At 33.3% G+C, this 26,131-nt stretch overlaps 1 protein-coding gene across 1 annotated transcript in view; it reads left to right on the plus strand.

Annotated features, from left to right (window-relative positions):
• Window positions 1-3,402: 3,402 nt before the first annotated feature.
• Window positions 3,403-26,131, plus strand: part of LOC131418950 (cadherin-9) — an 87,636-nt gene continuing 64,907 nt past the window's right edge. The window contains exon 1 of the mRNA XM_058563509.1: window positions 3,403-3,669. Coding sequence (XP_058419492.1) covers window positions 3,442-3,669 — 228 coding nt within the window. The 5' untranslated portion in view covers window positions 3,403-3,441. The remainder of the gene's footprint in view (window positions 3,670-26,131) is intronic.

Raw genomic sequence — 26,131 nt, forward strand, 5'->3', positions numbered from 1 at the left:
TTTGTGTGCAAGTGATTGGTTAACAAGTTGCTTTCAGGTCAGGAGATGAGGGAGAGAGTGGGAAGGCAGGACAGGAAGAAGAATCAAAAAAGGGTGTGATTTCAGTCAAAGTTCCAGCCTCAGCATGATGCTGTAGGAGAGCTCTGGGATGTAAATAACGTGTGGGTGTTTATACTTCTGCACCTGTTAGACGATGGCTCAGGGATTTTGTGGGAGATGATTGTCAACTTGCAAGCACTTCAGGCTCCCTGTGCATGTGGGCAAAGTGGCTTCAGTAGCCGAGGGGAGTCCTCCAAAGAGAGTTGCAGGTGCAGGCCATTAGAAGCAAAAGCACACAAAAATTGTAGTGTATGTAGTGTGTGTGTGTCTGTGTGTGTGTCCTATTGTGGAAATCATTCACGATATACGTAAATAAAATATGTAAATCATCATGCTGTATGCCTTATACCTATACAGTGATATATGTCAATTATTTCTCAATAAAACTGGAAAAATAACCAAACAAAATAAAGGGAACATGAGCTGAGTACGCTTCCACTTCAAACCTCTTCTTTAGATACCATCAACATATCTTCCTGCACTAGAGCGATAGGCTCTAACCAATCTTCCTTTTAACCAAATCCCTTTCCTACTCTCTAACCTATTTTCCACTCTGCAGACAGATTGATCTTTCCCAAACCTTGCATGCTAAAATCTTCCAAGTGCTTTCCATTTCACTGAAAATGCATGCAAATTTCCTACTCTAGCTCATGAAGGCCTATGGGATCCTGGCCTCTGCCTAAGTCTCTGGGACCATCTAATATAACTGGGCTTTTCTGCTTAAAGGTTTACATTCCATCCCAAGTGGTCACCATAGTTAGAACAGACTGCAGGAAATGAAGAATGCTCTCCAGTTTCTCTTGCAAGAGTGATCAGCAAGAACGATGGCCAAAGAAGATCTCTCAGTGGGAAGAAACCAGGGGAACCGGTGTGGTCAACTAAGGAATTTGTTGTATTTTATCAAAGTGAGACATTAGCTGTCCTTGAGATTCTCTGGCTGCTCATTTTTCACTGCACCATGATAGATGAACAAAATTCAGAGCATGTTCTGAGCTAGTGGCCACTAGATGGTACTTTTCCATTATACTTTTTCCAAGCACTACTTGACATTGTAGTTTTCTGGTATTTATTTCAGAGTTTTACATTGCTTGTGGTTAAATCTACTAATTTCCTGTAGTTTACAGGATTATGAATAGGCACATAAAGTCCTGATAAATGATGATTACCATCACTCAAGATTACAGAGTCAAAAAGTGATGTGACTTTGGTTTCTCTCATTCTGGAGTATGTGGATTTGTGGCCGTATATGTGTATTTTGTTAAGTAAGAGCATTTTTAAAATAATAGGTATGGAAATTAGGGTACATATGTGCTGGACAGAGCCAACAGTTCTGGACCATAGCAAGCATCTGCCAAGCACCATTCTCTACTCTGCTATGTTGGAGATCGTTCGATCTATCTATCTATCTATCTATCTATCTATCTATCTATCTATCTATCGATCATATATCATCTGTCTATGGCTATCGTGGGAGCAACCATGGTTGACGAGGATGATCATGATGTTGATGATGAAAACAGTAACATGTTGAGAATTTGTATGCTAGTACTATGCTAACTTCTTTACATGTGTTACCTTATGTAAAAAATACTGTGTAAGGCTGTGGGTCTAAAAGCTAGTTCCAGCACTTACTACCTCTATGATCTTTGTCAAGTTACTTCAATTCTTCATGCCTCAGTTTTCTTATAGGTATATGCTGTTGTGAAAATAAAATAAGTCCATGTAACACAAATAGCTATTATTTTGTATTGATAAAAGTTCAAAATAAAATTAATAATGATACCTTATGAGTCAGGTACTAATTATTCTTCTTTGACAGGAGTAGTCGAGACCTGGTGATATGGGTAAATATTCCCAAATCTCATAGATAATATGGGAGAAAGCCAAGCTAAAGGCTTATATTTGAACTTTATGCCTTGATAACTGCAACTGAATCCACAAATGTATGGTCCAGTAGTGAGCATCTGCCCTAAGCCGGGTAAATCAGAGTCCATTCCCAATATTTTTTAAACCCAAGTTAGAAAAGACTATCAATTGCTTTCTGGATTGAAAGATGTTAAATCTGAACTCCATTCCTGTATTCCATTAGGTTGAGGAGGCTTAGTTCAAAGCAAGAGAGGAGAGAGAGAGAGAGAGGGAGAGAGGGAGAGAGAGAATGAGAATAGTATTCAAGTACCCAAGCCCCAAATTCCAGTTTTTATGAGCAGGAAGGGCCCAGTTGCTTCTTTGCTCCTTTTGTTCTTTCTTTTCCACACTTAATTTGATTTTATAATCCAATGAATTCTTCTTTTGCCTGTGCTGGTTTGAGATGGTTTTCTATTGCTTACCAAATCATTATCATCAGCAGCAGCGTCATTATTATCTCACATCTTCTAAATTGAATTCCTTACAAATTAAACCAATTTGATAATAAATAAAATTAATTCTGAAAAACCAAATGAACTATTGTTTTTACTTCAAGAAGAATCAACTTACTCTCTCCATAGAGAGACAGTTTGTTTCAAAATTCTGGATCAAATTATCCCGTAGGTAAAACCCCATATCTAATTTTACAATACCAATTTTGTGTGCTCCTTTTCTTTATTATTTTAGGAAATAAATTTATGTTGGTTTTTAATTATCAAGTGAAAGGATTCCATTTAGAGCATGTTCTCCTCAAATTCAAATAAACTTGAGTGACTTAATTGAGTGTCGGGAAAAAAATAGTTATCGCTTGTAAAGGATCAACATGGTACGGTGCTAGGTATTGCAAGACACGATCCAAAGTACATTTGATATCATTTAATTTGCCTTGAGGCTACATCTCGACATATCACAGAAGAACGAGGAGGAGGAAGAGGAGGAGAAACAGCTTGTAAAAGTTGGTATATTGTGGACAGGAAACAGTGTTTTTCGAAGTATATAGGTTTATGTATATGTATATATTAATAAATATTCTACTTTTATTAGTCTTAAGGACTTTAGGAAAACTCTATTATCTTTGTCATTTGTAGAGCTTAATTTTTTTCAAAACACTTAGTATTTTAAATTACAAATGTATTCACATATAGTGATATTAATGTCAGTTGTTTACTTCCTGTTTAGTTTATTTGCACTATATATATAGTCTCCCTACTTATCTATATGATATGTGAGTTTTTAATGATATTTCACCGATGTAACATGGAAAAATACTGTGTATAGAATATGTTACTTATAAAATTTAAATAACATTTAGAAAAGTTTTACAGTTTACAGGTTATGTGAAAGTGAAACACAGCCTAATAAACCATTTTTCTCTCCCTGCTCCTCAGGGGAAACAGACGGTACGTTGAATTTGACATCCTGCTGAAGCCGCAGATAATGAGGACTTACCGTTGCCTACCACTATTCATCTGGACCTGTATGTTTCATATGGTTGATGCTATCCTATTACAAGAAAAAGCTAACAGTGATTTACCAAGCAAAAGGATAGTGGGACTGCCCAAAGATGATGGTAAGATGCTACATCGCACCAAGCGTGGCTGGATGTGGAATCAATTCTTCTTGTTGGAAGAGTATACAGGGACAGACACACAATATGTAGGCAAGGTAAGAATTTTTATATGATAAATGTAGAAGCTGAAAGTGATAGCAATTTACTTATTTTTTACAGTAACTTTCCACGTCACTAATGATTATTCAGAAATATTTGACTAATTAATTACGATGTGCAGAAGGCATAATGTTACAAATTCCTTCAGTAGGGTAGGGTAGGGAAGGTGATTTATTCAGAGAGCTGAATGTAAGTCAGTATCCATAGTAAGCCTCAAAATAAAGTAAGTCATATGTAGACTTGATTCATTATTAATCAGTTAGATATGATTTAATTTTGTGTGTATCTAAAAGATTAAAAAAACTTTGACATTTAATTTAAAGTCATGGGTAAATAATAACAGTGTGATATATGAGGCAAAATAAAATGCAATTGTAATATACAAAAATTACTAAAATATATTGGTCTCTAATGATCAATAATTTATCATAATTAAGCATAGTATGATGTGTATGAGAAATAAGTACAAATACTTCTAGATGCTTCTGTTTCTTAATATCAAACTGTACTACTTCCTGCCTATAACCCAGACCGAAGGGTTCGAGGCAGAAGGAGAGAGAAAGAAAAAAGAAGTAGCAAGAAGACATTACCTTTAGGAAGATTTAATACCATCCTAGTAGCAGCAACATCGGCAGTTGCTCATTATCAGTTGGGAGCAAATGGAAATAGAGAATATATAACTCCCTTCTTGTATCCAATTTTGAGGAAACAGATTCATTACCTTTCTCTTTCTCTTTCCTCTGTGTCTCAAAATAGGTGACAGGATCTTTCCCAAGTCCAGAATTTTCTATTTCTCATTCATACTATTTTATATGCAGAACAATTCCTTTGTTCGCTGTGGATTATCCCCAATTTATGCGCAATGCTGAGGTACTTTCACATTCTGAGAATAAAACAAAATAAACCATTATGAATACTAACATTGCCCAGAGATCATGTATTTACTTTTCTTGATTTTTGGCACATGATGCTAGAAGTGACTGTAGTGGTATGAGTCCTAGTTGACTCGCTGGCAACAGCAATAAATGAGATACAATTGGCCAAAAAGGAAAACATAAAAAGTATCTAATATCACAAAAGTCATGCCTGTTTCTTTTAAACCAGAAATACATTTATCTGTGAAATTGACAAAACCTTGATCTAATTCATTTTCTGTGTGGGACAGTATATTTGGTCAAATGCAGCTTCCTTTATCAGAAGCCTATTATTCCCTCTTCTTTTGATATCTCTCTCCTCGGGTTCCATAGGTCATACTCATTTTGCCCCACACAGTTCACTCGCTGATTCTTCTTTCCCTCTTATTTCTCCTCAGGTTAGTAGTATGGCATCCTCCAGCATCCCTCATTTAACATCACTTTTCACACTATAGTTAATAACTAACACTAGGATATTTCAAGTTCAACTGACAAATGTTTGTGTCTAAGAACTTGAAATTGCCTTCTGATTCTTTTCCTAAGGCAGTCTATAAAGGACACATTCAGTTCATGGGGACTTACATAAAGGATTTCATCCTTGGAGATTCACAGAAGAATAGCCACAGATAAAAAGAGATCCTTGTAATCATAAGGCAATCAAAGCTCCACTAGATGCATTTATTTTTAGCTGTAAACAAAAATGCCTCCTTCTAAAAACTGAGTGTGCATTGATTAATTGACCACCATTATTGCACTGACATTTTAAAATATACATTATGCGTTAGATCTTTTTATACCATCTTGCTTATTTTTAATCAGTTCTGTAATCTTTCAAAAATAGTTACTAAAAGTGTATGCATAGTTTTATTTAATTACTTTTCATAAAATAGTTTATCGCTTGTCTCAGGAAAACAACCTCTTTTTTCACCCATGGACAAGTTAAAGTGTTAAATTTTTGGTGCCTATTTATCCTTGACAATCAGATCATGAGGCAAAAATGGAAAACCCAGTATAATAATCAGAATTTTTGTCAAATGAGGATAATCAAATCAAAACTGTCAATTATTTTTATATCACCCAAAGAAAACAATATGCATATGAAAGAGAAACTTCAACAAAATAAAACACCTATACTACTCTTTGAAAAAAAATTAATTACTTCCTCTATTTCGTAATAGGGCCTTGTCTTAGATATGCCATGCGCCACATCTCTAGTTCACTGTAAAAGTGGACTTCAAACTACTTCTTAGCATTTATTAATTTCTTAAGAGTCTATAAACTCTCTCCTAACCTGCTTTCTTGGCTTTTGACATCATTATTCATTTGTATATACAGAGACTAGCTAGGCCCTTACCGATGAACTTGGCCAAACATATGAGTTCTGAAGAGGATTTAACTTCTTGACTACCACGCAAATTGTCTTTTTTACCACATTACTCTGGTTACCCTGGGTAAACACAAACCTAGTCTTCTAGGATCCATCTCATTGGCAATATCCCATGTGAAGCAGAGGACTCCATATTTTCCATGCACCATGACTGGGAAAGAATAGGTAACTTCTAATGGGAAGAGATTTTCATAGATTTTTCTTAGTTTTACAGAAGATAGGTATCACAGAAAATAAGACCTGTATTAATTTGTGTGTGATATAAAATTATATAAAATCAGAAGGATATATAATCCTTGGATGTAAAATCTAGGGTTTGATCCTGAATTTAGAGGAAGCTGTTTTAACACAAATAAAATAGTAGGAGCAAAATTTAATAAAATAAACATGTGCACACAAACATGCAGCTTACAAGGTTCAGTCCTAATTGTGCCATTCAATAATTGTGCAGAACTTAGAAGTCAATCAATCTTTCCAAACCTCAGATTCTTGTTAGGTTAAATTAAAGTATCATAAAGATTTCTTTAATTCTAAATTTTTGGTATTTTCTAGGATTGTGGAGGAGGCTGCATCTGTGGGCAGGAAGAGTTAGTAAAAATTTAATAAAAATTTGCATGTGGATAAATCTAAGGAGGTGGGATTGCATATGGCACATTAAAATAAATACACACACACACGCACACAAAAACGAGTTTAATGGGATGAAGTTAGACCACTACTGTGAAAGGCCCAGAATTCCATGCTGAGTTGTTTTTACATACAGCATGGGATGTGAGTCCCTGTTGAAAGCTCTTGTACAAATTAGCTATGGGTGGAGCACGAGCCTTGGATGATCAATTTGCTTTCATTGTCAGGATGGACTGGAGGAGCAAAAAAAGGAATTATGATGATATTTTTGTAAGGAAATACTATAACATACTTATTTCAGATATTTGCAATACAGGAGAGAAAAGTCAGAAATGTCGACATTAAGAGCAAGTTTTTGTTTTTCACAATAATGCAATCTGAAGTTTGGTTGCTTACTTTTTACTGAAACTATCAGAGATTTACTAATTTTGTTTTCTGTAATAAGAGAAATCTTTGGTTCTGCTGAAGATTACAAAGTCGTAACAATTGCCCTGTAGCTTCCCTGTAATTTGAATAGACACATGTGACTGAATTTCTTGGGCAGGATAGTAATATCGCTTAAGAAATGAACGAAAATAAATTGAACAAGAAGCATACCAAAGCCTCCTATTATTCCGTTAGAGAATCTTCATATACATTTGATTTTTTTATACATTAGATCTAGACCCTGAAGAATCAATCCCTAATTATTAGTAATTAATTGATCATATGCTTATTATTTTTGAGAATTGAGCAGAATTTAAGTATTTGATTTTAATATTTGTTTGTTAAAACACATTTATTGCATGAGGGAAAACCAAAATTACAGGCATAGTGTTTATTCTTTTGAAAGAAAACATTAGTATTTATAAAATAATTTTGAAATATCAACTTGGTTGACCATTACACTTTAATTCAAAGATACGTGTTTAGCACATGTTTTGCTCAGGGCAATCAACATAGTGCCATGGAACCACCTACAAGTCATCACCATCTAAGACAATATGGTATCTTTTTCACAGAGTTAGCTCTCAAGTTTTCATAGTTTTAATTGAAACCTTTCTATTCCATATCTGAAATCATCCTGAGTATAATTATAGAATCCTAGAATGGAAGGATATTTTAACGGTTATCAAGCTCTTGGTTACAACTGAATACAGTTGGTTTCGGTGTTAACTAAAACAATGGAAAACACAGGTACCAACTGCAAAACGGATAAGTTTGGTTTATATTAGACTGACTAATCAAACTATGAGATGACTCTCTTTTGCATTTATGCATGTTGATGTATGCACTAAATATTAATATTTCCCCAAAGCATATATAAAATAATGTACTTGGATAGGCAATTTTTTCTTAGGCTTTTAGGGTATGGCAGTTTGATGAGTACAGAGACAGAAATCAAGTTTCAAATTTCCTGAAGGACGTTTGATAAATTTTTATAGTATATTATAGCGTTTTTCAGAATCTAAATAAGTTATCTTCATTAAGGCTTTTTAATGTCATTACTTATGCTGCAGTACGTGTAGCAGCTGCTTCTGATTCATGGGCACATTGTATTCCAGAATTCTCTTTGTCAGTCGGTTGTTTAAGAACTAATAACGTATGAGAAAAACATTAAGTATTAAAGCTAGGGTCTCAGGACGTCTACAAAGGCTTGTTTCACACAGAGTTCTATAAAAATCTACTCTATTATAATAGAGTGCTGTCATTTAATTCTTACTGCCAGTCCCCTCCCTGCCAGTACTGTATTACCACTTCACTACACCACTGCGTTAGCATACTAAGTAGCCTTTTTTCTTGACTTTATTTTTTTTTAATTCTCAAAAACATATTATACACTATTTCTTGAATGATACCAATCTCCTACGTAAAATGCCTATAGAAAAATAACTCAAATTTATTTAAGTAGAATTTAAAGTGTTCAATATTATTGCATATTTCCAACCTATGTTCTATGTCCCCATAACTGTGTAGCCTTAGCTGTACACAAAGTGAAATATTTCCTCATCCATACAACTTGACCTCTATTTCATCATGTTCACAGTCTCTTTGCCAGGGAGTGTCTAACCCTCTTTTCCATAATCTCCTCTCTTCTCTTTGCTTTAAGTCATGTCTCAAATGCATCCTCTTACATAAAGCCCCTCTTCATTTTCCCCAGCTAGAATTTCCTGTCAAAAGTATATCACCTATCAAAATCTTATTTGTGGTACAATTTTGATTATTCTGGTCTCCTATTTTATCACCTAGAATCTGTGAGCTTTGAGCTTTGACTCTGTGTTGGATTTAAGTTGTTTTATTCTCCAAAATGTTTGACAAGGCACGTTTACTCAAAATTAACATTCAGTTGCTATCTCAATAGATCTTTATTGAGCCTTTATTAATTTGAGTCTTGAGAGATTGAGGCTATGAAACACAGAAAGAGCAGAGAAAATTTAACATAAATATATTCTGTTCTCCTGACACATGTTACAGCAAAGTCAGTTCCTTTCTTGCATTTCCATTACACTCGAGGGCCCCAATTGTAACCAAGCCCCTCTCATTTTGCTCTATGCCATCAAATAGCACATACTTTAGACTCGCTTTCACTCCAAAATAAGTTCTATGTCCTTAACAAAGAAAATTTCAACAGGTATTAACAACTAAATATAAGATTAAACAAATTCTGACTGAATAAGGAAGGGCAAGTACTCCCAGAAAAATTTGCATTTAAAATATAAGTGATTTTTTTTTTCCCTGGAATATAAGTAACGGTTAAACCACTCAAAAAAATATGAGTGTGGTAGAATATTTTTATTATTATAATTACTAAATTATATGTGTGCTTTTTCCTGACACCTTCCACCAATTTCAGTGATTTAGACTATTTCTCATATTCTAATATTGTCTTCCTCTGATTCCAGACTTGCAGAAGATAAAATCCACGCTTACATACTTATCAGTGTGAGAAAAAAAGGAAAGAAAAAAAAGAAGAAACTTAAATAGAAGCAGTAGAGTGTCCAGGAGAGTACAGAGAGAGAGATGGGGAAAAATTTTAAGCACTAGCACCATCAATTATTATTATTATTATTACTATTATTATAAAAGCAATTTGTGCTCCCCACAAAAAAATCAAATTCAGAAAATTAAAAATTAATGAAGAAAACACCAAAAATGACTATAATCATTTGTTATTATTTCCATCCAGTCGATTCTGACTCCTAGTGACCCTGCATACAGCGGAGTGGAACCCTGCCCCGTCTTTTTGCGTCATCCTGTCATGTCCTGGCACTATAGCAGACAATGCTCCACTGCTATTCATAGGGTTTTCATGGCCAATTTTTTTGGAAGTGGGTGGCCAGGTCCTTCTTCCTAAACTGTAAGCATGCTACCAAGAAATGGTTAAAGTATTTACATATTTCTACTTATTTACTTATTATATTTTTTAACATTTGATTTTCTATTGTTTGTACATATTTTATTTTGCCTTTCTCAGTTAATGCTGGGTTTTTGCATATTTTTCAAATGTCAGTCTTAGCCATATCATATTGTATCGTATATATAATCATAGTAAATTAAATATTTTCCAAATGTTCTATCTAGACTCTGTCTAGACACACGCGCATACACAAACACACACCACTCTGTGATGAAATTTTGTACCTGATAACTTTTAGTGTTTTTTAAATTACTCTTATTTAGGCGAGATTACTAGAAGTGGAATTCCCAGAGTCAAAGATATGAATGATTTTAAAGCTCCATGTACATATTAGTCAATTACATTTCAGAAAATTTATACCACTTCTCCTCCAACAATATACCAATGTAGGACATTAGTATGTTGGATATTTATTTTTAAAGTTATGACTGTATTTTAATGTGGATTTTAGCCCTGTGTATTATTATTCAGTTAGTATTAAAAACTGAACACCTACAATGTGGAACACTATGCTGAGTCCTAAAAATAGGAGTACATCGGATGAACTGGTTCCCATCTTAGAAATATAGAAATAGCTTATTGTAGACAGAACATTCTCTATCTACAATAAGCAAAAGTCTATTATTGCTGGCCTGCTAGGAGAAAGACCTGACAGAAGTCTCAATTTAGGGGAAAGATGACATATTTTTTTTTTTATTCAATAGGCTCAATTCCTAATACCTAAACTCTGTTTAACCTAATTTGGCACTAGAATCATTCTCCAAATTAATAATGTATGCATGTTTATTTGATTATTTGTTAATTTAGGAGCTGCCATTTTCCCTATTCCAATGAGCACAGACATTTTTACCAGATATTCACAAGATATTCAAACTTTGCTTGTGCAATCCTTTTGGAATTTGTCCATAGTATATCCTAATAACTCATATTAAAGTTCTTATAGCTACGCTGGTGTTGTTCATGTAAAAGGTGTTAGGAAGATATTCTAGAAAATGTCCAGCCTTCTGTACACTAATTTCATAAGACCACTGAGGTCACTTTAGATATGCCATTGACTATATACTTAGAGGAATTTCCTCAGTAAATATTTTATTTCACAGCCAGAATTTTCTAGGGATGATGATTATAGTAAATAATCATACTCAGAACTATATATTAAAAAACATAGGCACAGGAGCTGGCCCAGTGGCATAGTGGTTAAGGTTCATGCGCTTCACTTCAGCGCCTTGGGGTTTGTGGGTTTGGATCCCAGACACGGACCTACACACCACTCATCAAGCCACGCTGTGGCAGCGTCCCACATACAAAATAGAGGAAGACTGGCACAGATGTTAGCTTAGGGACAATCTTCCTAGAGCAAAAAAAGGAAGAATGGCAAAAGATGTTAGCTCAGGGCCAGTCTTCCTCACCAAAAAAAAAAAAAAAAAAATAGTAATAAGACAAAAAAACCCCAGAGGCACAAAAATGAGTTTGAGATTAATGAATAAGTGACTTGGCAAATCTAAGGGGAAAGAGGCTTTTTTTCTACAATGGGAAGGCATATATTTGTACCTGGCTATTTTGTGAAAGTTTCTGTTCCTTCAATACTTTCTAATAACAAAATTTTTTATCGAAAAATTAAAACCGTATTCTCCCACAGTTTATATTCTATTGATCTTACTCTACATGCAAGTCCATTGCTATCATATGCTAATGGTTTTAGAGAGAACTGTAATTTTAAAAACTATTTTGGTAAATGTGTCTTGTATGCCTGAACAGAACGTGTATTGCATACTTACTACCTATAGTCTTCTGCATTCTTAGGTCAAGTTGATGACGGTATTGTCCAATGGTATTCATCACAATTCTTGTGTCTCCTTGTTCCAATTCTTAATGGGAGAATCATAAAAAAAATTTCCATTCTTTAAATTTCTCTCTTTATCTGTGTCAATTTTTCTTCATTTACTTTTATATAATTGTTACGTGTGTGGCCAATTTAATGCTTCTGATTAATTGACGTTTTACTGTTATGAAATATCACCCTTTATCTTTGATAAGACCACTTTTTTGAAGTTAACTTTGCCTGATGCAAATTTACCCATGCTACTTCACTTATGGTTGTGTTTCTGTGGTTTATCTTTTCTTATCCTTTTGCTGTCAGACTTTCTGTGTAAATCTATTTCAAACACAGCTCTTGCAAACAGCTGACTTGGTTTATCCTTTTTTGTCCGGTCTCACAATCTTTAACATTTAATTGGAGTGTTAAGTCCGTTCAAATATTATGAAATTATTGGTATGCTTGGATTTAAGTCTACCATTTTCATTTGCCCCATTTACTCTTTGTACCTTTGTTTCTGTTTTCCTACCATCTTTTGGGTCAATTGAGTATTTTTTTAATATCTAAATTTATGTTCTTTATAATTTATGCTTAATCTATTATAATATAAATTGAATTAATATTATATATTTTAGCATATAATGTAATAATCTTATAACAGTATAGTCTTATTTCCCCTGTGGGACTTTATTTTTGTCACATATTTTCTTTCTGTATATATTATAAACTGCACCATACATTGCTAATATTTATAATTTAAGCATTCATTATTTACATAAAATTTTTAAAAAATAATCTTATATATTATATTATAAACTTACGTAATTACCAGTTCCAGTCAGTGCTTTTTATTCTTTTTTTGTAGATGTGAATTTCTGTCTGCTGTCATCTCCTTTCAACCTGAAGACTTCCCTTAACGTTACTTGTAGTGTGGGTGTGCTGGAAACAAATTTTCTTAGCTTTTCTTATCTGAAAATATCATTGTTTCACTTTTATTTTTGAAAAGTATTTTAATTGGATATAGAAATATAGATTGATCTGACAGGTTTTTTTTTTTCCTTTAAGCACTTTAAATTTTCGCTACGCTGCATTGAATTCTATTACTTTTCACAAGGAGTCAGTCACTAGTATTGTTGCCCTATGTGTAATGTGTATTAGTCTCTGGTTGCTTTTAAGGTTCTGTCTATATCCTTGGCTCTCAACGGTCTATCTCAACAAGTATCATACATTGATATCTAGATGTGTTTTATTTATCTAGCTGGGGATTCACTGGCCTTCTTAGACCAGCGGGCTCTTTTTCATCAAATTTTAAAATTGTATGGTCATCTTTATTTTGTGGCCTATTTTCTCTTTCTTCTTTTTGAGAACCTCAAATACAAGTATGTTAGGGCACTCCATATTGTCCTGTAGATCATTTGGCTTGTGCTATAAATGTTTTCAATACATTTTTGTCTCTGTGCTTCAATTTGAATACTTTATTTTTGTTGTCTTCAAATTTATTGTTTCTTATGTTTCTCTGTCCAATCTGCTGTTAGACATTTTTATTATGGGTGCTATAATTTCCAGTTCTAGGTTTCTTATTTTGTCTGATTTTTCATATATTTTATGAAATTTCTTATGTACCTACCGATTATTTTAGTATGCCCTACAAATTCGTTAATATATTTATGATAGTTATTTTTAAAGTCTTTGACTGTTAAATCCAACATCTGAGTCTTATTTATGTCTATTTCTATTGACTATTTATTCTTTCATTTTTTTTTTTTAATCTCTAGAAAGCTTAGGTTTCATACTGGTCATAATGAGTACTACATTGTGGAGATTCTGGATTTTGTTTTCTTTCTGAAGAGTGTTGAGTTTTGCCCCAGTAGGCAGTAAAATTGCTGGATGCTACTATGATTCTGTGTAGGCTTTTAGAATTTTCAAGGGAAACTATTTTGTTTGTTTCCTTAGTCCTATGGTGTAACCCTAATTCTTAGTGCATCTTCCTTACTCCTAAATTATCACCTTTCTGGTGTTTCATTGGAAATCTCAAAATGTTGACCAAATATGTCTACCTACAAGGAGCTTGAATTTTAAACTCTTCATTCCGAGTATCTGGAATGGCTAAAACCTCTCCTCAGTTTTTAACCATTAGGCTGCTCAGTTTTTAACCTTCTTTTTCTCTGGATTCCTTCGAGTCTTACTCTATCCATAGTCAGTTTAGAAGTGACACACATGTTATGTGTAACGTATATTCAAGTTTTAGGGCTCTCTCCTCTGTGGCTTCCTCTGTTCCTGAATTTTCTTCTCTCAGTATTTAGCTATTATAGCAGCCCTGAATCCTGACCTCTGATTCCTCAGTTCATAAAGATTGCTTATTTCTAATTGAACTCTGTCTTCTGCATGACACATAAAATGTGGTATGCTTGAAAGGAAAAGGGAATTAATGGGGAAATCACTTTATCCCCTATTTGATAGCAATCTTCTCAGTTTTTGTCTGCTCCTGGTGCTATCTGATGCCTTTGTAAAGTTTTGTTGTTATTTTTTACTAATTTGTAAAGAGTTAATTATTTGTATCGATGACAAGAGTGTTGGTCCCACACAAGCTGTGCTCCATGATTGGAACCAGAACTCATATGTGTTCGGTTTTTATTGACACTTCGGTTTTCTGTAAATAAATGTCTGATGATTGAATTCATGCATGAAATGAAGTTCTACAAGATAGAGTTAGCAATACAAATATAGTTTACAGCACATAAGTTAAAAGTTATTCTATTCCATTTTTTTCTCGAATAATTTTTATTTCCCATAGTATAGGAGGAACTGACGGAGGAACTGAATATTAATATAACCAGTATGCCATACAGATAAAAATTTTTATTAAAGACATTCATTAAAATTGTCTCACACTTTAAGAAAAAAAGAAGATTTCATATGTTGAATATTTTTTTCTTTCTTTCTGCAGATCTTTGATAAAGGGCTGTAAGAATTCCACATAAGTTTTAAGTCCCTGCTTTAAATGATTATTTTCAGATTTTTAATTGAAATAGCATTTTCAATCTGTTAAGAAAGGTGCTTGAAGGAAACAAATTTCTTGAAGAAAGTATTCAGTCATTAGCATATACTACTCCTAACACTATATGAGAGTCATGGCAATGACTAAGCGAAGGTACATATTTGGATTTAATTGTCCTTTATATCCACCTGTGCTCTTAGGACTGTTGTTTCTTCCTCTGTCAATCACTGTTGAAATTCAGCCAATATCTTTAATGAGTTAAAAGGTAATTAACTTTTATGGAAAAAAGAAGTCTCACCTGCAATTCTATCGATTTCAATTAATAACCAATGTTTTCCGGTAATTTTCTTGATGTGGGTTTCGAAAACACACAGTTTTTAAGTTCCTATTTACTTAGAAGATCACTCTTTTAGTCACTATAGTATATTTCATATTAATATCAATAAGGAATGCAATATTAAATATCTTTAAAGTAGTAAAATACTAGGTTACTTATTGACAAAGGTTTAATTTACAGATCTCTAAGAAAAGCTTTATTGACTTTTTTATATTTACCCCAATAAAGCATGTCTTAAACTGTCTTAAAAAAGCTTTGTTTCAAAGTAAGTGAAGACATTTTTGTATGTGTACATGAGAAAACAATCAAAAGTGGCTTAGTCAAATAACAGACTAAAAAAGTCTTTGTTTACATACATTATGAAGCAAATTTTCTAACATATAACAAAATCAAGATAAACTCTCTTCCATTTGTCATGAAATATTTTGATTTTGACAAAATGGATTTAAAAATCAAATTTACAATGAGGCAAATTTAGCAGATATATATTTCACACAAATGAATATACCCATTTGACTTCAACATTAATGTAGACAAAGGATGTTGAGATTTTATTATAAAATGGATATTAGGGAAATAGTTAAAAGGAATAAAATAAAAGATCACAAACACAAAAGAATGTTCTTAATATTTCCCCCAAATCCATTATAATGGCAGCTCTGAAGTAAGTCAGGAGTTTTCAGTATCCAAATTACATTGAGCTGGGGTACTGGGTAATTTTCATTTTTCTTCTTCCTAATTCTGTTAGCAAAAATCAACTTGTTTTGCTGGTGATAAATTGGAAGATCAAGTTGAAAGTTAAAAACTCTGACCACACCCAGCCAAGAGAAGAAAGATAGGATCAGCAGTGAGAAGGATGGACACACTCTTAGAGAACGCCTAGCTCTTATCTCCGCAGAGTACCCGATCTGGCCAGTGCTTATGGGAAGAAGCCACAGAAAATGTCCTAGTAAAAATAAGCACTGAAACTATGTGACATTAAGAGTGCCAGTAAGTTCAAGAAAACAGTGCCGGAGTGATTCTCTGATTATGAGAACTGATAACATTTTAGAACTAATTTTATAGAGGTTATTTTTTGACCATTTATTAGGAACTTTAGGGAGATTGAAATAAATTCAGGTGAGGCATAAACACAAATTTAAAAATGATTCTCTGAGATGCCAGGAAATGGGTGTTGCAGTCTTTCTCCAACTTTTTCTTGCTCATTTTACTCTTTTTGCCTTGGATCAATCAGCCGTTATCACTGTGTCCTTTGCTATTCTCTTGAAGTTTTAAATCAAAAGGCCGTAATATAAAATGTGAAGATTTGGAATGAGAGTGTAAAAAGCAGAATTAGAAGACTTGAATAATTTTAAAATTAGAGGTGACCAAAATAAAGTAAGAACCACTCATTCTCTCAAAGTGTACAAGGAGAGGTTGAATGTACACTGATTGAATGCATGCAGTAGAAAATTTGAGACATGAAGAATAACATATAGAAGAAAACACAAGTTAATCCCACAACTCACAGATAAGTAAGTTTATGATGAGATAAATTCCTTCTGGTATTCTTTTTTATCGTAAAATGTGTATGTAGTAAGTATATGCAAATACAAATTGTGTTCTTTGTGTACCTAAAATTAAAGTGTGAGCATATTTTGATGTCCCAAAATGATTTTCCAGAAAATAGTTTTTATTTCTATGTAATATTGTATCAAATAGAAAATAACATTATAAAGAACCCTGTTACAAATAACAGAAATAAGGACTGTGAACATAAATAATTTTGGATCAATAGATAAGGATTAATGAATATGTGTGTGTGTTTGTACGTATATTAGTTGCCAACTTGGTTTGTTTAAAGCTGTTCGTGTATAAACTAATGTATGCACATCTTAACTGGACAGCTTAATATAATTTTATAGTTGTATATACCTATGTTAATATGACCAGGATCACAATATGGAAAATCTCTGGCATCCAAGAAGGTACTCTCTCATTTACCCCTTTCTAATCAGTGCCCTCCCAGAGGTAACCACTTTGCTGACCCCATCCCTATTGATGTTTGCCAGTACTTGAATTTCATATACGTGAAATTAAACATTATGTCTGGGATTTTTCAACTTATGAAGTATAAATTCATCCATGACGTTGTGTGTAGAATTAATTTTTCTAATGGCTGTACAGTATTTCATTGTATAAATATATTGCAATTAATTTATCTATTCTACTATTGACAAATGATTGATGTGCTTCTAATTAGAGGCTATTATACATAAAACTACTATAAACATTTTTACACATTTTTATCGTCACATGTGGATTCATTTCCTTTGGGCGTATTTCAGGAGTGAGATTGCTGAATCATAGCGTGAGCATAATTTATCTTAGTAGATATTGGCAAAAGGTTTTCAAAGAGATTCTACCAACTTACACACCCACCAGGAGTTTGTGAGAGTTCCGAATACTCCATATACTTACTAATTCTTTACATTGCTAGTCTTATATATTTTTAAAATTTTAACCATTTTTGGTGGTGTGTCATACTATCTCATTGTAGTTTTAATTTGGATGACCCTGATAATTTAAAAGATAGGCACATTTTTGTTTTGTATTGGCCATTTAGATGTCTTAGTTTTGAATTGACTATATAGGCTTTAGCTCATTTTTTTTTATTGTTATCTAACTTTGTCTTGTCACTTTATAAAGGTCTTTATAAATACTGGATACAAGTCCTTTATTAGATAGAGATATTGAAATTATTTTCTCCCAATTTCTTCTTACTTTCTCATTGTCATTTTAGTGTCTTTTAATGAAGAAAGTCTTTTATGTTTAATTCAGTTCAATTTACCAATCTCTTCTTTTAAGATTATTAATTTGGTGTATTTTCAAGAAACATTTGCCTATCATTAAGGTAATATCTTTTGTTTTCTTCTAGGAACTTCATCATTTTATCTATCACATTTATGTCTATAAGCCACTTTGAATTCGTTTATAGACTAGATGTAAGATAGAGATCACAGGTCCATATAGATCTAGAATTGCTCTAGCATTATTGTTTTTAATATCGTTTCTGCGTTTAATTCCAGCGGCCATTTTTTAAAATAATTCATGTGTCTTTTTATGTGTGCATGTGTTTGTAGTCTTTTCATTGATCTTTTTGCTTATGCTTTTATTAATACCAAGCAGCCTTAATTATTAAAGCCTTATTGTTTTATTTTTTAATCTAGTCATTTAAGTCTCCCAACCATGTTCCTCATCTTCAAGATCACTATGGCTCTCTAGGTCTTTTGCATTTTCATAAAACTTTTAAAACTTCTGAAATTAGCCCTTCAATTTCCACTAGTCTCAGGAATTATTTCAGATTAAAGAGACTAAAATGACATACCTACTTAAGGAAATGTGTGATCCTGGATTGAATCCCAGATTTGAGTGGAAGATTACTGTAAATACATTATTGGAATAATTGACATATTTGAAGATGAACTGTTTATTTTAATGTGAAATATAATTATATTGTTAAATTTCTTCAATTTTATAATTGCACTATGATTATATTAGACAATTTCCTTGTTCTTAGATTATAGATGCTGAAATATTCATTTCGAGGTATAAATAGGTAAGATGTCTACAAATGGGAGAAGATAATTTTAGTACATATAATACCTACAATAATAGAGATGACAAATATTCACTTGCCTACAGAAGTCTATAAGTCAATAAGAAAATGATGAAGAGGCAAATATAAAAATGAGCAAAAAAATTGATATTTCACAAAAGATGATATCCAAGTGGCCAATAAGCATATGTATGATAAAGTATATAGCTCATCAGAAAATGTAGATTTAAACCACTCAAACACCAGCATGACTGAGAGTGAAAAGATATGAAATCCCAAGGAGAGGTGATGATATGAACAAGCTGGACCTCTCACAGACTCTGGTTGAACGACAAATGCTAGAAACATTAAGGAGACTCAAATGGAGAAATAAAATATGCTCAGTGATTAGAAGACTGAAAAATAATGTAAAGATTAAATGCCATCCCAATCAATATCCCTGTGTATTTCTTTTAATTTTATTTTGAAATAATTTTGAACTTTCAGAGAGTCACTCAAATTATGCAAAGTACTTCTGTACACCATTCAGCAAGATTTACCCGTTATCAATATTTCACCCAATTTGATTTATCACTCTTTCTGTTCAGACAAATTTTATATTATGGCAGAACTATTTCAATTTTATCATTACTTCTAGAACTTGTCCCTTCTTGAGCACTACAGAAGATTTGAAGTACTTGCAAACCCATGCTAACTTGGCAAGGATTCAACTCTAATTTCTATTTCTTGCTAATGAAATCTTAGCTTTTTGCTGACATCGTTATCTATCTTGCTTGTAGTTTTGTCTTGTGCACATGAAGTTTAGGCATCAACTAAATACTTAGAGATGTTAACAGAGACTTGGGGGATCTACTCGTAGTGATTCTCTCCTCCCTAAGATTGTGGTCTCCAATTTCTAGCCACTGTAGCAGACCCAAATTCTGACTACTACCTCCTCAGCCCAATAATACTCCTTCTCTCTGCTTGGGCTCTAATTCCATAGTTCCTAACCCTATAAGTAGAAAGTACCATCAGTAGAGAGAATGGAGAGTGACTGTTTAATGGGTATGGATTTTCAGTTTGAGGTTATCAAAAAGTTCTGGAGATGGATGGTGGTGATGGTTGTAAACAATGTAAATGTACTTAAAGACACTGAACCCAACACTTAAAAATAGTTAAAAACAGTAAATTGTACGTTATGTACATTTTACCACAATAAAAAATCCCCAAAGTCTGTTCACCACTATTTTGTAAGAAAAATACAGAATTTTTTATTACAAATTTTGATCTTTAGTAATCCCTTCTATACATCAGAGTACAACATTTTTTTGTAAAATAAAGGGTTCAACTTTCATAGGAAAAAAATGGAGTACTTATTTAAAACAACTCAATCAACTCAAGGATAAAATACAGAATGAAAGCCCCCTCTGTACTTCCCTGAATGCTACCAAAAAAAAAAAAAAAAAAAGAAGAAGAAAAGAAAGAAAGAAAGAAAGCAAATACCCTCAGAGGAAAAGCCTGGTGATGGTATAGGCCACAGAAAGCTTGACTCAAGGTCAGAGGCTTTGCAGCTCCTCCTCCATTGGTTGGTGTCCGGTGTCATCAGACAGTTTTGTCTGTCTGTGTGTCTCTTTGTTTTGGTCATGCTTTCATAGTTATTCTCAGTGGGTATATTTTTCCAGTGCAGCTACTTTGTGAGGACAAAAACCTGATTATCAAGATTGCTTTTGAGAAACACGTCATGATGTGAATATGCAGGTTTCATGCACCATGAAGGATTATAATATTGTAAGATTTAAAAATTTTTCTACGGGGTTGGCTCCGTGGCTTAGCAGTTAAGTGCGCACGCTCCGCTACTGGCAGCCCGGGGTTCGGATCGGGCGCGTCGCTTCTCCGGCCATGAGGAGGCCGTGTCCCACATACAGCAACTAGAAGGATGTGCAACTGTGACATACAACTATCTACTGGGGCTTTGGGGGGAAAAAAGGAGGAGGATTGGCAGTAGATGTGGGCTCAGAGCCGGTCTTCCTCAGCAAAAAAAGAGGAGGATTAGCATGGATGTTAGCTCAGGGCTGATCTTCCTCACAAAAAAAAAAAAATTTTTTTCAAAAGTGCTAAGTCAAAATAAGCTCTTTTTTCCCCCAAAGCTACACTTATTATTTCTGTTTCATGTTTTATTAGATTAAGTAGAACTTTCAAGTGCTTTATATCATAGATGATAGTGTGAATCAATTCCTTACTCTGATAAGTCACTCTTAAGGATAAAATAGTTGATATTTTGAGGTCCTCTAGCATATTAAGAAACACAATGGCTCACTGTTTCCTTCCTGGCAGAGAGCTCAGACCTTCAAGTGGAAATCTACAGTGGCCGTTTGTAAACGTTTTCTCTTCTCTTCTTGTCTGGACCAGCAAGTCTATTTTAGTTGCACTCTCGTCCAGTCACAACATCTCAAGTATCCTGTGAGATCAGTGATTACTGTCCCTTCTTTCCAAGGCAGTTTTGAACATCTCCACTTACTCCATCAGTACATTAATCAGAGTGTGAGAGCAGAAGTCAAATGTCACTAGTTAGCCACTATCTTTTGAACTATCTACTCTTTCATTCTACAGTATATGTAAAGAGTTATGTAAAACAATCATCTACATCACCATTTTGTTTTTATTGGATTTTATAAAAATATCTTCATAATGTCTATTCAGTCTGGTTTATTCTTTGAAAATATGGATTTCCCCCCCTAGTTCCATGCCTGCACATATTAGCACTCAATTCAATGTTGATTTTAATCTAGGTTTTTGAGTATAGGACGGTGATGTTGTCATCAGTATTGTTATTACTGCGTTCTTTAAGCATAAGATACAGCTAAAAATGAACAGTCAGATATCTTGGAGACTCATTGAACTGCTTTAGTGGAGTTTTTCCAAGGGAAAAAAAAATCATATATCATGCCTATTTACTTATTTGTCTTCATAAGTACAAAAATCATCATTTTGCTCACTAAAGATGGCCTTTTCTTAACATTAAGACATGGTGTTAACAAAGTGGAGCTGAAGAGGGAAAAACGAAGTTTTAAAATATATTATTTGAGATACCTGGGTAAAATTGAGCCGTATTAAATAATATAAACATTACATGTCATTTTGTTGATTTTTCAATGTATTTTAAGACATAAAAATGCATTATAAGCACTGTTTTGAACCTTAAATTCATTCTCAATATTAAAACAGAAAATGAGATCACAATACAAAACGAAAGAAAATCCATTCAAGGAAATATTCATTAACACATGTTCCCTAAGGTGTATTAGGGAAGAGAGACAGACACTTATATCAGTGAAATTCTTGCTTTTTAGAATCACTTGAAAAGCTTCGGTCATGGAAGAGTTTAAAATTGATGGATTATATTCTATAATTATACGTTTGTGATAAATTTAATTTCTGTCTCAATGGTTATCAATAGTTAATACAACTCTCACTGCTAATCTTCAAGTAACTTCTTTAGTAAAAGAATACAAAATAAAATAGATGCCATAAAGGTGATTGCAAGCTAACATACAAAAGCAAATGATATATTCACATGATCAGATATCTAGCAGGACCTTCCACAGGCTGTACAGACCATAGTAGCTTAGATTTTCCAATTTCTTGGGCTATTAACTGCAGTCATAGCATAGAGCTAATATAGACAACACATTCAACAATCACTTTTAAAGCCTCATCTCATGATCAGGTATCACTTTGAAGTTGGATAAAAATATAAGCTTACTATTACTTTGCTGCAGTTAGCAATCCTAAGAGGATAGCAGGCGTACATACACACTCACCGACACACACATTTCTTAGAGCAATAAGAAAGCAGCTTTCTTTGCAAAGAGATTAAACTTCGCAAGCAATTATCCTAATGCAAAACTTGTGGTCAAATTACATTTCAGAGATGTAGTTGATTTAAGCAACATATACAAATAATATGTTGTATGCTAATGATTCACTCTAAACTCCCTTCTTTTTGACTTACAAGTCTTATGGTTAATTAACTTTGTGCATAGCCACCGACAAGCATCCGGTAGAGAAAGCACACGAAAAGTATATTCAAGAAACACAAATGCATTGAGTTTATCATTAATGTCTCCTTTTTAAAATTCCTCTTCTGTGATGGATCTGGTTCTATTGATTTATTTTCTAAACTCCTAAATGTGGTGATAATCTGTTGCTATTGTAAACAGTTGGTCTCTCAACGTCTCTTGTCAGCTTTCTCATATTAAATTCCTAACTGGTCCTATTACCCTTGATTTCATTTTCCTTTCAAATTACCTTGCTATACTCTATTAGAGTAATTTTTTGCTAAATTATGTATCACAGTGTTATCCTCCTAAAACATTTTTAATGGTTCTGGCATTGGGAAAATGCTCAAATATGTTGAGATTACCATTCTTTTAAAACCCTTAAGGATAGGGCATTCACAATTATTCACAGCATAATCACACCATATTTAATTTACCATTTAATCCCCATAACTCCACAGATTATTTATACCTTCCATTTTATTCCCTCAATATTACATCCTTTTCTGATTTATAAGGTCTACATTTGATGTCACTCTTTATGACCAGTTTACCCATTTGCCAGTCAGTGGTTGCTGTTTTTTCTATTCTGTTACTATATATTTTATAGTGTTTTTATATCTTCTTATCACATAGTTGTATCTGTGTGTGTGTGTTGTGAGTGCATTTATGTGTACGCTATAAAAAGAAAAATTATTTAATCCCCTTACATTCCAACGCCCCTAGCACTGTGCACCCACATAAACACACACACACACACACACACACACACGCTTGTTAGAGCAATAAGAATAGCTTTCTTTGTAAAGAGATTAAACTCACAAGCAAATATCCCAAGGCAAATCCTATTGTCAAAGTACATTTCAGCCATGTAGTTGATTTTAGCGGTATATACAAATAATATGTTGCATGATAATGATTCACTCTAAACTCCCTTCTTTTTGACTTGCAAGTCTCACATTTAATGAATGTTGTGCATTAAGAAGACAATGGATAATACCATTTAAAGTTGTTCTTACTGAACAAGTATTTCTCTAAAGTTAGAATGAAATAGCGAAGGTGATAATACGTTGCTATAGTTAGCACTCCCTAGAGTACAAAAATTGCCTCTTGAAAATGATGTGTTCAAGGCTATAACCTTCGTTTGTGTTCTATGAGATATAATATGACTGATGAGTGAATTCTAATTTTCTCTCATGTCACTTCACTCCTGGTAATACGTGCCTCATCTTAATCGCTTCATGGTGAATAATGCTGGAATCATACAGCACACACTCTCTTTTCTGACTTTCTGTTCAAGGCTAGAAATAGAGGCTCTCATTTTAGCTTTGCATAAAGCTAAAAAGAAGCAGAGTTTACACTTATGTCAAAAGGAACTTCATAGAATAAAAGGTGACAAATGTGTGAATTGTGATAAGAACGGCCTTTTCTGTGTCAGAAGCATTTCTGAGGTTTTTACTGCTAACATTCTTTTCCCCACTCTGGATCAGAAAATTTAGAGGAAATGAAAGTTTATGTTGGTATTAAATTTGAATTATATGTGAAGATCCCAGGCCCATTCTTATTGTATTTACACTTGACATTTGAATCACTGCAGGATTTGTAACGTTTATGAGAAAAATCATCTTGTTTATATGTATACAGGTATATAGGACAAGGTCAAATTTGCAAAATGAGTTTTTTCTTGAATAAATAAGGTCTAGTCTATGTAAATATATGGTAAGAAAATTCAGTGAAGGCAGAGAAATGAAGGTTCTGATTACTAATGCAAAAACTTCAAGGAGTACTTAATTATTATATCATACTTCTTTGGAGTTGTTGCAATGATTAGTTATTTTCTGAGTTTATTTAAGGCTAACAAGCCTGGTAAATATGATGTAATAACTTGAACAATGAGGATAGATCCTCCACCATAGTAAACTGCTTATTGTCTTAAGATCATATCATGCTTCATATACTTCTGGCATTTTATAAATGATTTGTTCTTTTTTAAGTGTCCTGAGCTATCTCTCACCTCTTTGGGTTGCCAGCCACTTAATATAACATCTATTCATCTTTCAAATTCATCTCATATATCATCAATTCCAGAAAAGTTTCCCTCAAATCTTTCCTGAGTTTTTTCTCTCCCCAGAACATATTTCCATATATTTTCTAATGTTACCATTTTATATTTTCTTTGTTTGGATGTTTACCACTCCAGAAAAATGTAAATACATTAAATTAATGTTTTGTGTTTTTATTTCGACAGGTATAATGTATCGCATAGGTGCTGGTACACAATAGGGTCTATAATTTGTATCTAATGAATGAGTAAAAGAAAGACTATAATAAATGAAAAATAGAGATTTAAAGAGATGGGTGTAATTTAAAATAGGATAGTGTGAGTACCTGTCATTGTTTCTCCCTACTAGAATGTAAGCTCCATTCAGCAGGCATTTTCATTTATGTGGTTCATTGCTATATTCCTAGTGCCTGAAAAAGTGCCTGGAATATATTTTAATACTTAATAAGTGAATACATTCATACATACTCTTTCTGAAGAAATTTATAATTGGAGTAATTAAATAGCTTTCCTAAGGATTGTAATTTACAATCAGTTTAAATTTGGATAGATATAGTTTTAATTTCCAGAGGAGCTGTCCAACAGAACTTGGTCCTGAAACTTACGAACCAGGCTATTGCTTTAGGGGGACTTACTCAGATAAATATGGTGTTTGATGACACTGGTGGGAATTAAATTACCAGAGCAACAAGTATAGGAAGAGAAGACAAGACAAGAGAAAAGAAGACAAGACAATAGAAGAGAACTCTAGGATGGAACACTGAGGAATATATATATTTTGGGGAGCTAGAAAAGAACTAGTTATTCCAGAAAGAATCAGAAAAATGCAAATAAAGAGAGGCTACAGGAGAACCAGAAAAGTTCAACATCACAAAGTTCAAGCAAGGATAGTTTGCAATGATTGTGTAGTAAACGATGTCTCAGTAATGTATTTATTTAACCGGGCCAAGAGAAATACTGGGTTTGTTAACTCTGAAAGAACATTTCACTTTTGTGAGTAGAAGCCAAATGGTGAAGAAATCTCTTGGGGATGTTAGAACAGTAATTGGAGAAAGTTAGTAGAGATTCTCTCATTTATTGTAGGGAAAAAAATTAGTAGCTTTAAGTCAAAACAGCAGAAATAAAATATTTTATTCTCTAATGTGTAATTAAAAAATAACAGGTGTTGTGTGTTCGGAAGAATAATTTGAATATGGATTGCATCTTAGATTGTCTCCTAGGGAAGCAGATCTTGAGACAGAGCTTGCATGAGAAAGATCTATTAGGGAGCGCTCTCTGAACAAGA

Source organism: Diceros bicornis, chromosome 20 (assembly GCF_020826845.1).
Source record: "Diceros bicornis minor isolate mBicDic1 chromosome 20, mDicBic1.mat.cur, whole genome shotgun sequence".
NCBI classification, from domain to species: Eukaryota; Metazoa; Chordata; class Mammalia; order Perissodactyla; family Rhinocerotidae; genus Diceros; species Diceros bicornis.